The sequence below is a fragment of the Zootoca vivipara genome, chromosome 12, assembly GCF_963506605.1.
Source record: "Zootoca vivipara chromosome 12, rZooViv1.1, whole genome shotgun sequence".
NCBI lineage: Eukaryota > Metazoa > Chordata > Lepidosauria > Squamata > Lacertidae > Zootoca > Zootoca vivipara.
This window is the reverse complement of record NC_083287.1, coordinates 10,668,079-10,682,610: the sequence shown is the minus strand read 5'-3', so window position 1 is coordinate 10,682,610 and position 14,532 is coordinate 10,668,079. Positions and strand designations below refer to the sequence as shown.

Below are 14,532 nucleotides of genomic sequence, written 5' to 3'. Positions count from 1 at the left end.
CCAAAGATCACAGGGAGGTTCACAACATAAAACTGCTAAATGGGAACACAAAGTGCATAATAAACAGAAACAAACCAATAACTCCTCTCCCTTGATGCAGCCCTACATTTCCTTAAAATGTTTAAATCCTGTGCTAATCTGGTTTGACCCTTCCTAATCTGGAACACCTTCCAGGCAACAAAAAATTGCAACCCAGTTTATGAGAGGAGGAGGCCAGTGTCTTAAAAGGCAGCAAGCCTATGGAAGGATGATTAGTTGGGGAAAGGCCACCGGAAGGACAAAGCCTGAGGAGGCAAGAAAAATTGTGAGGGTAAAGAAGGGGATGCGAACCGTTGGTTGTAGCCCTCTAATGCATAGCATTTTTTAATTTATTTAAAGGATGCATGTGAATACATAATCTTATTTGTATGCTTCCTTTCCACAGTTCAAAGCACACTCAAGGCAGCTTGCAACATGGAAAAAAACATCGCTACAATGGAACAAAAGTGGTCATAAGCAATAAATTAAACGTTAAAAAATATATAAAACCAAACCGAAAAATTTCCACATAAATCACAACAAAATCTAAAATAAAGATACAAAAGACCAAAAGCAACAACCGCACTCAAGAAACTCCTCCAAACAATACCCCTGACCTTCATAAAACACAGAAATAAAACTATATGTTAGAGAGAAGGGATACAATCCTCCAAGGCATGATTCTTTCTTTGTTTTTCTATTGAAATAAATGGAACATAGGAACTTTAGTGGAACCTGGTCCATCTGGTCTGGAATCCTGTTTCCAAAATGTTATATCAAAGGTCTGCAACACGTAAGTCAAGAAAACGTATCTTACATAGTCTCATTTGTGTTACCGGCCAAGGAAAGTGAATAATACTTCTCCTATAAGGCTATCAGGCCCAGCTTCTGAATACACAAGATATTCATGATTAAATATTGATTTTACATTCCAGCTACTCATTATCTCATAGTATGCCACATCCTGTGAGCTAAACAATAATTATTAATTTGTCTAGCGGATAGGGTGTTGACCTACAAACTTAAAGCAGGTTAACTCAAGAGATCTTAGAACAAACTTTAAAACGTTTGTGCAAACATTGTATTATTAGTTTACACAACCTGATGTTCTGGGCATGTAGAAACATGTGATTTTGATCCAGCCTTTATGGGGTTGTTTTGGTTTTTTTTGACAGAATACTATATTGTTACTGAATGGACAATAAGTGAAATAATAGAATAGTCTCCCGCTACTTACTGCCTGCTTCCAATTCACCCCTTTTCTGTTCTTTACCTTTTGTCTGTTTTTCAACTATTTTCCCCTGCAGTCAGGAACCCACCAAATCTGTTTTTTTAATCAAGAACCAGGAACACAGATATAAGATTATAATGTAGATACTATACAGGAGCAGGTGGCACAGCGGATCAGTGCATCTAGCTGGTAAGCAGAAAGTTGGTGGTTTGAGTCCACCCAGAAATGGCTGTGGGCAGGATTCCTGCATAGGAGGGGGTTGGACTAGATGACCCTCGGGGGTCTCTTACAACTCTACAATTCTTTGATTCTATGATCTGAATTTCAATACAAACCAACGTTCCACAGTATACCTGGAATTCTTGGAATTCTGCTTTACGTACTGGAAATAACATTCCAGAAATATTTAATGGACATTTGATACAGTATTCAAGATGGAAAGCAACAGTATTGAAATATTTGTATTTTATATTGCAGCAAACAACAGCAATGAAATAGTCTTACCAGAAACTTCAAAGCGCCAACAGATTAATCTGATAACCTCTAAAGGTCAACCTTAGAAAACCCTGTTCAATTTTTTCAACTTAAAAAAATTCCTTCCAGCAGCACCTTAAAGACCAACTAAGTTTTTTATTTTGGTATGAGCTTTCGTGTGCATGCACACTTCTTCAGATACACTGAAATAGAAGTCCCCAGACGCTTAGAAAGGGTGGGGAGGGGTATCACTCAGAAGGGTGGTGGAAATGGGTGATTGACTGACTGGTAGCTGTTGACGACTGTAAACGACTGCAAATGGTCTTGCATGAAAAAGCATTTTTTTTTTCAACTGTAATCAAAGTATGTTTATTAGAGCTTCTTCCTGGCATGCCAGATTTTCTAGCACACCTTTGTTGGGGAGGGGAGTATAATTCAGTTGTGAGAGTTCCCCACCCCCACCCAGTCTGAAGTGGGAGAAGCCAGACACAACCTCACCATTCAGTGAGAACTAGAACCAAGAACTACTGTTGTGATGAAAAGTGGGGCCAGAACTGCTATAAAATAATGTCAGACTTGTTTCTAGGTGCATTACTCCTTTGCCTCACTATTCTTTGGCATACGATTAGGCACTGAATTATGATGAAAACTGCAATTACTCTCAATTGTAATCAGCAGCTGCCACATCCTGCCATTCAATGTGAAGTTGTTAAGGTGCCCATCATTCTAACTTCTTGTTTCAGGTTATCATCAAATGGAAGTACATAACAACAGTTCCAGGTCCATTTTTTCCTAGCCTCTTTGAGCTCACCTCTGTCTATTAAGCGTCTTATGTATGGACACAGAAATGAGTCACTTGGTAAACACAGAGCCATGGGAATATTCCCACCCCTTCTCTAGCAGGAGTGCTTAAAGGAAACACTTTCAGCTTCTTACTGTAGGGTGAATATAAACTAGTATTATATAGGAGGCATGTGGGAGTAATTCATGTCATCGGTGACATCTAAGGTTCCAAACTCAAATGCTGCATTAATTAACATAACACATGTTTTAATATATTCCAAATCTGTTGACAGCTCATCAAAACACTCCAAAGCTGACCTTACAACATATTTGAGAAACAAGCGTTAGAAATATTGCCCTATCACAGAGTTCCACCGAGTTATTAGCTACATTTTCAAGTGCTACTGGCAGAAAAGAACCAGAGGAATTTCAGTTACGACAACAGTAAGTTTTGCTCTTTCAACACAGCTCTAAACCACCAACCAAATGCAATACATGAAATGTTGCTCATTGCCAATCTCGAACACGGAGATGGACAGTGCTGCAACAGTCTTGCATAAATTGAAAGAATGTAGCGATGGCATGGCAATTACTGAGTTTTAGATTAAGGTGGTATGGTTTTAGTGCTCTCATCTCTCAGGTGGACTTCCACACCTGAACAAAAAAAAAAGATGAATTCTGATTAAGTAACTATAATTTAATTTACTATAACTTAATTTACTACACTTGGGCAAAAAAAAAAAATGAAAGGCACAAATACAGGATGGGTGACACCTGGCTTGAGAACAGTACATGTGAAAAGGACCTAGGAGTCTTGGTAGACCACAGACTTGACATGAGTCTGCAGTGTGATGCAGCAGCTAAAAAAGCCAATGCAATTCTGGGCTGCATCAATAGGAGTATAGCATCTAGATCTAGGGAAGTAATAGTACCACTGTATTCTGCTCTGGTCAGACCTCACCTGGAGTACTGTGTCCAGTTCTGGGCACCACAGTTCAAGAAGGATATTGACAAGCTGGAACGTGTCCAGAAGAGGGCAACCAAAATGGTCAAAGGCCTGGAAACGATGCCTTATGAGGAACGGCTTAGGGAGCTGGGTATGTTTAGCCTGGAGAAGAGAAGGTTAAGGGGTGATATGATAGCCATGTTCAAATATATAAAAGGATGTCATATAGAGGAGGGAGAAAGGTTGTTTTCTGCTGCTCCAGAGAAGCGGACACGGAGCAATGGATTCAAACTTCAAGAAAGAAGATTCCACCTAAACATTAGGAAGAACTTCCTGACAGTAAGAGCTGTTCGGCAGTGGAATTTGCTACCAAGGAGTGTGGTGGAGTCTCCTTCTTTGGAGGTCTTTAAGCAGAGGCTTGACAGCCATATGTCAAGAATGCTTTGATGGTGTTTCCTGCTTGGCAGGGGGTTGGACTGGATGGCCCTTGTGGTCTCTTCCAACTCTATGATTCTATGATTCTAATTTTCAGTTTACATGAATGGCAGGCTAGGTGCTTGGTAGAAATCCACAGCGAATGAGGAGCATTAACAGTCACTAATAGAGAAGATCGCTTAACTTATGGTTTTCCTGCCGTATTTTTCTTCATCGGCTATCATTTCACTTATTACTTTATGCTTAAGTAACTATCTGAAGCAAAATAGTTATAACAGGCCAGGGCATTTGTAATCTCGGTTCTCTGGAACTCTGGCCCTGAAACTGTATGTTCCTTTGTCTCAGCTCTGAGCAATGAGCACAGTACTATTACAAGGAATAAGAAGAATCCAGAGTAGCCCAAACTAAGTATCAGATGCCTACCAAATATATTCCACACCTTGACCAGAATGCATAGCCTTGGCCACATCTCAGGCAAGTATATACCTCCATACTCATAATGAGACATTATGCAAACAAATTACAGGGGGGTTTCTCTAGCAAGTACCTTGCCCTCCTCCCTCCCCCCCACTAGAGCAAGGTGCCCCAAGTCAGTCTCACTTTCCACTAAAAAGTTGCATTGGTGGTTCAGTGGTAGAATTCTCACCTGCCACTAAAAACTTGCTTAAGTTTTGTAAAACAAAAGTGTTGGATTCTTAATTCAATCACATCAAAATATAATGAATTCAGATTACAGATGGTGCAAAATGTATACCACTCAACAGTTTTCTTATCTACATGCTTACATGTTCCACTTTCATGGGTCTTACCTCAGTCTATCTTCTTCTTTCTTGCGGAGGGTGAAATCTCGCTGGACCACCTGCAAGACATGCTCCGCTTCATCATCAGTCAAGCCAGACAAGTCTAGCTTCCTCCCCATGGTTAGTTCTATCTTCAGTGCAATAAATTAACAAAAGGAACCTAAACCACAAAAGGAAACAAAATAAAGAATGTAAAAACTAAAAACTCACTGCAAGTCTCCAGTTGAGCTCCTAAAAATTAAAAAAGAATACTAATTTAAAAACTGATATAATTCACAAGAGGGTGAATCTTTCATATATATATATATATAGAATCAATGTACATCTCAGGCCTACAGTTCTTAAGAGTCAAACTGCATGTCAACTTCCAGCTCAAGGAAAATATTCACCAGATTGTGATCAACAAAGAAAATGTACCTCAAAGCAGTTTTATGGAGCTGCAATTTAGAGAGGTTTGCATGGCAATGGCAGGTAGATGCTCATATCTTTCTCTGCAGTCTTGTTTTCTTACCCCATCAAGCTGCTTCCACCCCCACCCCACCCCCCATGGTGTGGTAAAAAGGTACAGATAACTGTCTTTTTTCATACCAAGAGCAAAATGTATGGCAAAGACAATATTTTTTAAACCTCTTTTGCTCTCACCAAGGTCCCTTCCATACAACCTGTTTATTGAGCATTCATTTTGATTTTTTTGCGGATAGTTTAGATGGCGTTGCATTGAGTGGTGTTATCCCACACTTTCCAGTGCATTTTCCTGCCATTTTGCTTATCCTAAAAAGTCCAATCTTTTCGCCTAAAGGGTTTGCTGTGCAAAAGCTCCCAATCCACTTTAACTGTGAAACCCAGTTCTGGCACAGTCTAGAACGGCCCTGGTGAATCGGTTTCTGAAATCTTACAATTCAAAATGTCTGATGCTCCCTCTAAAAAACAAAACAAAAACACCTTCACATAGAAAACTAGTACATATGTTAAGGATTAGAGGGTTAGTAGTCTCCTGTGTGAAAGGATATTTTTTAAATGGGAGAGCAGTCATTCATGTAACCTCCCCCCAACATACAGTCATACATCGGTTTGCGACCGCCTCCGTTTGCGACCGATTGGTTTGCGACCGCCGTGGACCCGGAAGTGTTTACATCTGGGTTCCATGGCGTGTGAATGCACAGAAGCGATCTGCGCAGTGCATGCATGCGCAGAAGTGCTCTATCAGCACTTCGCGCACGCGCAGAAAAGCCCCTCGGTTTACGATGAACTCACGGAGCAACCAGCTCCCTGGAACGAATTATAGTCGCAAACCGAGGTATGACTGTAACAAGGTTTTGCAGAATGGAGTGCTCCTGTTCAGGATTATAGGCAACCATTTCCCAAGGTATTCCATTATACTACCGCCCAACTCAATCAGCACTCTGTATTCACTAAGCATGCTCAGACTTCATTTTTGTGGGGGTGGGGTCCTTTAAAAAACAATCACCCAGCTGCAAACCTTCTATATTTTGTCGAAAATATGGGTTTAGTTATGGCCATGTGGTTTAGATACTTACTGCATGTTGTATTTTATTGAATATTTGTATGCCACCTTGAATCCTTTGAGATGAAGGGCAGTTTTAAAATGTAACAAATGCATGATTTGGGGGTTCCTCCATGCCTATTGAGACCTCTGCCTTGCAGGTGGATGGACCTGTTTCAACTATGAAGGGATCCACACTCGAAGAATGAGTTTTCTGTTAGTAAACAGGAAATGCTACATTTGGAAAGTGGCTTTGAAATTTCCTTACAATCAGATTCTAGATGCCAAATGAAAGCTATTACATGCAAGATTTGGAGAACAGAAGTAATCAAATCAAATTGAGACTGCTCAAGCACTTTGAGTAGTGCTCCCTTAGCCTTTCATCCTCAAGGCAATCCAATAATAAGCCTGTCCATAAAGCTAGAACTAATGAACAGCACATACATGCCAGTCACAACTCCAGTAAAAATGCACCCACGCACGCACACACACACGCAAACTGAAATGAGCACGAGTTGTTTAATTACTCGGAGGGGGGGGGACCAAATTCCCAGTTCCCATTTTTATTTTCCCCACAGTACTGGCTATTAATTTATGTACGTAGCCAACAGAAGAAGGCACCATGAGTGAAATTAGCTGTGTGGGTTTTATTATTATTATTCCAATATTACTGGCAATACAGTGTTTCACTCTTGTGAATCAGATCCACACACAAAAAAGCATGAAAACAAAAGAACAGACACATCAAGCAAACACTAACGTTAGCTGGTGAAAATGGGAGTGACCAGATAATCTGATGCACTTAGGTCAACAGTTCTGCCAGCCACCATTATTTAAGTTCCATGAACATTATGCAGCTTCAGCTCATGTTTAGAGGGCAAGATCAGGACTGATGCAATTGCTTATGGGTCAGAAGATAATGAGATGCAGATGTGAGGTAAATGGCCAATAGGCTAGGACAGTGGTTCCCAATTGGGGGGGGGAGGTGTCTGTGTAATCCATCCAGGGGTCTGTGGCACCATTCACATAACAAAAACTACCACAGTGGTATCAAAATTTTCAGAAGTTTGGCTTTTGAAAAACAGGGGGTCTGCAGTACTTAGCTAATTGGGAACCACTGGGCTAGGAGATGGGAGAATAAGTGAGTCATCTTTTCCAAACGTCTCCTAGCTTACTGGCCATGTACCTGCAACCATACCCTATTTAATAGTAGTAGTAGTAGTAGTAGTAGTAGTAATAGCAGGACTGTATTTATACCCCACCCATCTGACTGTTGTCCCAGCCACTCTGAGCAGCTTCCAACATATATAAAAACATAATAAAATATTAAACATTAAAAACTACCCTATTCAGGGCTGCCTTCAGATGTCTTCTAAAGGTTGTATAGTTACTTATCTCCTTGGATTGGGGGGGGGCACATTAATCTTCCGATGAAAACAGGGATGTCCTAAGGAAAAGGATCAAATCAGAAACTGGGACAACTTCTGTAAATCCAGGAGTGTCCCTGGAAAATAGGGACACTTGGGAGCTTCCCTAACAAAATATATGTCTTAGTAACTCTGCCACTGGAAGAGTTAATAATAATTAAGGGCAATTATGGCTAGGGAGGAAAAACTTAAAAGGAAACAAAAGAAGAGCCCAGTTGGATCAGAACAAAGGCATGCTGAATTCAGCTTCCTGTTCTCACAGTGACCAACAAAATGCCTACTGAGATCCCAGAAGCAGGACCTCAGCATTTGGAGGACAGTAAGATTTTAATAGGGAGCTGCCGCTCTGGAGATCTGATGTGAGACACTAGATTCAGCTGCCTGCTCTTCCAAACTGTGCCTCCACCACCTATGCTCTACCCATGTATTTGTAAAATAATTGTTTGTTTGTAGATAAACTCAAATATTACAAAACACTGCTAGCTGCCAGTAACTAAAGGAAATGGAATCTGGGTAACTCCTTTGCCCCTTAAACTCTCTTGCTATCTTTTAATCTGGCTGCTTTGCTCCTACAACTCCAGTTCCTGAAGAAACACTCTAAAGAAACACTCTCCAGAACTTTAATCAGCACCTTTTCCAGCTCCATAATACAGTGGTACCTTGACTTACGAACAACTCGACAACCGAATTTTTCAACTTACGAATGGGGGTAATGCCGCACACTTACAAATGTCTCGACATCCGGAAAAAAACCGCAACGATTTTAGATAGGGATTTTTTGACTTACGAATTTTTCTGTTTCCAATGCATTCCTATGGGAAATCGTGTTTCCAATGGCGTTTTTCGACATGAATTTTTTGACTTACGAAGGTGCTTCAGAACGGATTAAATTTGTAAGTCGAGGCACCACTGTATACTCATTGGGATGCAGTAATCAGAACTGTACATGGTATTCCAAGTATGACTGCATCATAAGGCATTATGCTATTGGCAGTTTTATTTCTGAACCCCAAAAGAATCTGTCTTTTTCACAGCTGCAGCACACTGGGTTAATGTTTTCATTGAGATCCACTATGACTACAAGATCCATTTCCTGGTTAGTCAGCCCTCATTATCCTATATGTGAATTGTTTGCCCCAATAAGCATCACTTTTTCTAGAAAAAGAGGTGCCAAAACTCACCATGAACACCTCCCTTGTTCTCTTATAATGGCAATGGCACCCACCTGAGAGGTGCCAGAACTGAGTCCCGGTGAGTTCCGGAGTGGGGGGGGGGAATGCCCTGACTTTGCACACTAAATGTTAATGCTCATTCACCCAGTCAAGGGAGATTCTTTGGGAGCTCTCTGCAATCCCTTTTAGTTTTTACCAGCCTGAATGTTTTAGTGTCATTTGCAAATCTGACTTATCTTCTCTCACCCGTAGCTCTGAATCACTTCTGACTAGGTTAAAAATCACTGGTCCCAATACGCCTATTATGGCTTCACAAAGAAAACTGGCAGTTCCTACCTTAATACTACCACCTTACTATTGCTGCTGCACTTGAATAACTCACATTGGACTCTACCCACAAGGCAAGACTTCCCCTACCTGGTGCCCTCCAGATGTTTCAGACTCAGGCCAAAACATCTGGAGAGCATCAGGTTGGGGAACACTGCAGAAGATCATGATCTGCCAACATAATAAAATGTAGTGTAGTTTTGCAGAAAACAACAAGTGTATGTACTTTTCTAGCCTTTGATTCCAATATGTCAAAACAGTTTACAGGTATTAATTCTGCTTCAAATCCATTGTGACTTAATTCTGCAGAATGTTTCCCAGGTTTTGCAATGGCAAATTTACTGGAAGATACACATTGACTCAGGGGTTTCTGAACAGCATGAAACAACTTGGCAACTGCAAATAGTCACTAAGCTTTACCAAAACCAACCTGCTGTTGGTGCAGTATTTGGTCAGTAAAGAGTTGATGATCAATACATGGACTTGGGGAAAGTCAGATCATCAGGATTGCCATTAATGGCTATGACACATAACAAAAGTCTGAGCTACTAGAGCTAAAGCAACACCCCATAAATATGATGAGTACAGTTGCTACTGAATTTCAGTCAAAGCAAATTTATAATTGAAGGAAGTCAACATATTTTCAATAAGATTAAGACATCTTGCAGAGGAAGTAGTCACTGTTATCTGCTCTTGCCAGGTTGACCATGAGGCCACCCACACTTCCTCTCATTCCTGTTCAGCCCTTAAATAAGCCCTTTAAGATATACCAAGTCATTGTTCCTTATGTCTATGAAGGGTTGAATTAGAGCTTCACAGTACTAGAATTGGAACCCAGAACCTAATGATATAATGCCCACAATGCGAAAGCAGTTGACAATCACAGGGGTAGTTGGCAATCCCTGGAGCACCTGCTCAGTGCCCCAAAATATTGATACACATTCATATGTATTTTTCTGACATTCATTGATAAGATGTGTGCTACATTGAGTCCAACTGGATGCATCCAACAACTGCAATTCACATAGCTTTGTTGAACTTCATAATGATTTCTGTCATTCTAAACAATCTAGCAAAGTAACTGCTGGTGATATATGAACTATGCTGCAAAACCAACAATGGTCCTGAGAAATCCATGCTGGTTGTTGCTTCCGCATACCCCCAAATGTACGCCACTCTTTGTTTAGATTTACTACCACTGGATTGGCAGGAACAGTTCTAGTAAGTAAGTAAGTAAGTAAGTAAAACTTTAATACGGTCAAAGACCAGCAAAAGAATAATACAATTCAATTAATAAGTTCTAAGTAATTTTAGCAACTGATCGCATTTTAGGGATTGTTTTAGAGGCTAGAAGCAAGCAACATTTTGTTTTATTATTACAAAGATTGCATACCTTTATGTGCAGTCTAAGAAAAGTGCTGTGAATAAAATTATTGGGTAAATGGCTTCACATTATTTTATCATCAAAATGTAGCACGCAAAATTCAGGAAAATGTCGCAATTCTTTCCTCAAGACCTGAACTTTCAAAAGAGTATAATTATCCAAGCAAACAAGCTGATAATGTTAACAGCCAAGACAGAAAAATGTGCAGTATCTAACTAAGCAGCCACATGAATGAAACATTGCCTGTTGAAATGGTCACATGAAATAAACACGAGACAGCGCTTTCACCGAGAACTGCCTGTGAAAGAGAGCAACAAATAGCATATTGTTCCTTATTAACACAACATCATTTTCTTTACTATAGAGATCAGCTATCCATACCATACCACGTTTTTTAACAGTTGGACAACGTTATCAAACAACTGTTCTAAAAACCTATTATTTGCACAAATATATTTTTTTAACTTGCAAAAGCAGTTGCATTTTGAATTCCTCCAAAATTATGCTGATGCAATCAAAAAGTATTTTTTTCCTTCCCTTTAAATCCCTGATGTAGTTCTGTACAGAAACTTGGACCCAGAGAATTAACCTTGATTGAAACATCACATTTTTTTTCAACTTTGTTGACCTTCTCCAGCAGTGTACAGACACAGGAGAAGGATGGGTGGGCTTTGGGTTCAATCATAGCTCAAAGAGAGAACTAGTAAGACCAACAGGATCCTACCTGACCTTAACATGCAGCCCAGGATCTTGTGCAGCATGTAACAGTTCTACAGTAAAGGCTCTTAAGCAAACAAATCAGCATGGAACCGGCATTTCAAGATATGATGCTGGAAAACCACCAGTTTAGAACTGATGTCAATTTCAGACAAGTTCCTTACACTACCCGTGACAGCTACTTTCATGGCATTTGCCTTCTCAAGGGAAACCAGTTATCCAATTCATAAATCACAGAAATGTGGAATTAGCATGCAAAACTTCACTTTCTGCTTTTGGCAATGATAGATCAGCCACCCCATTCACCACAAGCAAAGAGAGGGCCATGGGCACTGAAGTGGAGTCAACACAAGCAAGTTTATTTGTTGAACCATGACATTCATAGCTTGCCTTTATTTCATTGTGCGACCCTACCAGACTTAGACCTGCTTAGTTTAAGCAATGTTTCTTTGTCCTTTTGAGCACGTCCTCAAACCAGTTTGTAATCTGGATTTATTCTGATTTATCTCTAGAACTACTCAGGAGGGTGCATGCCTCTGTTCAGTCTGGAGAATCACAGAAGAGTTGACATCAGCAGAACAAGAGACTCTCAAAATTGTTTCAGAGCTTCTTTCTAAGGAGAACACACACTTCAGGTTGTATTTTTATTGGGAGTGCTCATGGTTTTGGGGGAATCATCTGTATATTTCTAACACAACCTTTCAGGTGCCATAGGAACAGGCAGAAAAATTGTTCTTAAAAGAGATGGTAGATCAAGCCCTGTCAACATTACTTTTTTGATAACTGAAATTGATCCTGATGGCTAATTATAGGGTGTCTTGGTTTATATCCCACCTGTTAAATAATGACATTTACTATTCATTACCCATCTGTATTCTCCGCTTACATTAACAGGACTCACATGATGGCAACTGTGTGCAGAATTGTGACCTGATCTTATGCAGCAAAAGCTCACTGGTTTACTGATACTTACCCCAAGTAAATGTGTATAGGACTGCAGCCTAAGCAGAGATTTGTCCCTTTTAAAATAGGGATTAGAAACAGGTTATGCTATGTAGCAGCTAAGAGCGGCAGCTATGCCCTCAGAAGTCCCTAGTCCGCATACTCTAATAATAAATTATTCTTATAATATTGTTTTCAGCCATAAACCCTTGGGCAGCTTTGGACAAGTTACTGTCTCTCAGCTTCACCTGCTGCCTGCAGTAAAAAGTCTGCTTACCAGCTATTATAAGCTTTGTGCACTTAGGAGAGTGCCAAATAAAGATGAAATATTACTCTTGTTGCTGAAAATTTCAAAGAATAATAAAAATCCGAGACATGGGTGGAATCTACACACATATTTTAAAAAAAACTCTGTGAAAATGCTTTAATAACGTTTTGAAAAATACATTGAATTTTGCATAGCTCACTGTCATCATCTGGAACATTTGTATACTGCACTTCACAACACATTTAAAACGTTTTATTTGCAGCTGTACAGCTGAGTCCATAATAAACTATTTTAGCTCCTTTGGTTCACATCTTTTATTTATTCTTTTTAAAAAAATAATTATTATGCTGAAGCAATTTAATACATTTATTGTTGTGCTTGCCTTTGCTCCAGAAGTTCCCCACATACTAAAAATAATTCTTTTGCCAATGGATGTAAGGTGGGTCTACAGTTTAATACTAAGGAATCAGTTCCCAGAGAAGTAGTTTGGATTTGAAAGGCCATTTTAAAGTCCCACGTGGAAAGAACCAATTTCAAGTAGTAGTGATGTTCAATATTTCTTCATGATTTGCATATTAGAGCTGGCCCTGAAATTGACTGCAACAATGCCACTTGAAATGTGAGGTGTACAGTGCTGCTCAACACTGCAGTGCCTGCATTTGCAACAAACACAACCTTAGTCTCAGTCGCATCCATTCTCTCGCTTAACCGTCTAAAAGAAAACATGCTTTAATTTAGCAGGGAGTTGAACGAGACAGTGTTCTAGCATGATATGCTAACTGTTCCGGAGAAGTCGACAGTCAGCCAGGAGTTAGATTCAGATGAGGTTTGTGAGGACAGCACAGAGAGAGGTATGGTCAAGAACCAACCAGGCTGGAACAAGAATTTTTATGAGCTGAGATCAATGCAGAGTAGCTTTATGGTGAAAAGGTTACCTTGGGAGGTCTGCAATAGCAAATGAGCAGAAATTATATGTAGGAGTGCTCAGCCAGAAGTAGCTAAGGAAGGGACAGTCTTCTGCAGGCTTCTTTTTCCTACTTCCTTTCTTTCTCTCATTTTCTTTTCTTTTCTTTTCATACAAAAGTGTGAAGGACCAATGGCAAAATAGATTAGCTCGTCCCTCACTTCCAGTTCAAGACTAGCACATAAAGATGCATGTCCACTGTTATAAGCAGAGAGAGGGGAAGGAGAAAGGAGCAACCAAAATGCAGAAGGAGAAGGGCCAAAAATACAAACACTACCTAATAATCATCCTAGGATCCTAGGGCTGAAAGGGTTCCAGAAATCTTAGCTACCTAAAAGTACAGCAAGGCTATCCATTCAGTAGACCCATCCAATCTGATCAAATGTGGCAGTCCAGGATACAGAATAGCACAGGGTGAGAAAAGCTACGCTAGGGAAGCTGGCTGTAGGGCAAGTGGTCCAGATGACTGAAGAATATAGTCATGGCCTAAACTACATCACACATTTTAAAAAGCGTAAAATTATTTCTACTTCATCCCCCCCCCCCAGGTAAATCAGAGTCGCATCTAGCAAAACTCTGTAAAATATACACAAACAATAGAACACAGTATACAGTAATCTGTTCCCTCCTGACAGCTCTGCTAGCTGCAGCCTCGAAACAGCCTCCAAAAGCAGCTAAACACAATAGGGCACGCAAATAAGGCAATAAATTTCAATTGCTAGTCCAACTAAGAAATAAACCAATTTTCCTTACTGTAAAAGAAAGACATTCACAAATTGGGGTTGTGGGAGAGAGATCTGCCTAATTTTGGAGCCACGATTACTATTGGTTATTACTTCACTACCTGGTCCATAGGAGCCAACTTTTGGGGGCTTTCCCCCCCCATAAATTATATGATGGAGCCAGAGCCTCCCCAAAGTTGACGGGCATTGCCATTCAAATGGTGTGCATGCACTGTGTCATGAGATCGGTTATCTGGGGTGGGGCTTACGTCCCTCCCTCAATATGCAAGTTGGCATCCCTGACCTAAACCTTACCCAACACCAGACTAGGGTATTTACCTAATCTTATCTAGAGAAAGAGTGTCTTCCAAAAATAAAATATGGCAACAACTTGAGATCATGAGCAAAGAGCTACCCA

General features: G+C 40.2%; 1 protein-coding gene across 6 annotated transcripts in view; it reads right to left on the bottom strand.

Moving 5' to 3' along the window:
* The window catches only part of MYRIP (myosin VIIA and Rab interacting protein), a 159,589-nt gene that overhangs the window by 132,825 nt on the left and 12,232 nt on the right, over positions 1–14,532 (bottom strand). For all 6 annotated transcript variants that reach the window (XM_035130386.2, XM_035130389.2, XM_035130390.2 and 3 more), the window contains exon 2: positions 4,697–4,847. In XM_035130386.2, the coding sequence (XP_034986277.1) occupies positions 4,697–4,806 (110 nt within the window). In that variant the 5' untranslated portion in view covers positions 4,807–4,847. The remainder of the gene's footprint in view (positions 1–4,696; positions 4,848–14,532) is intronic.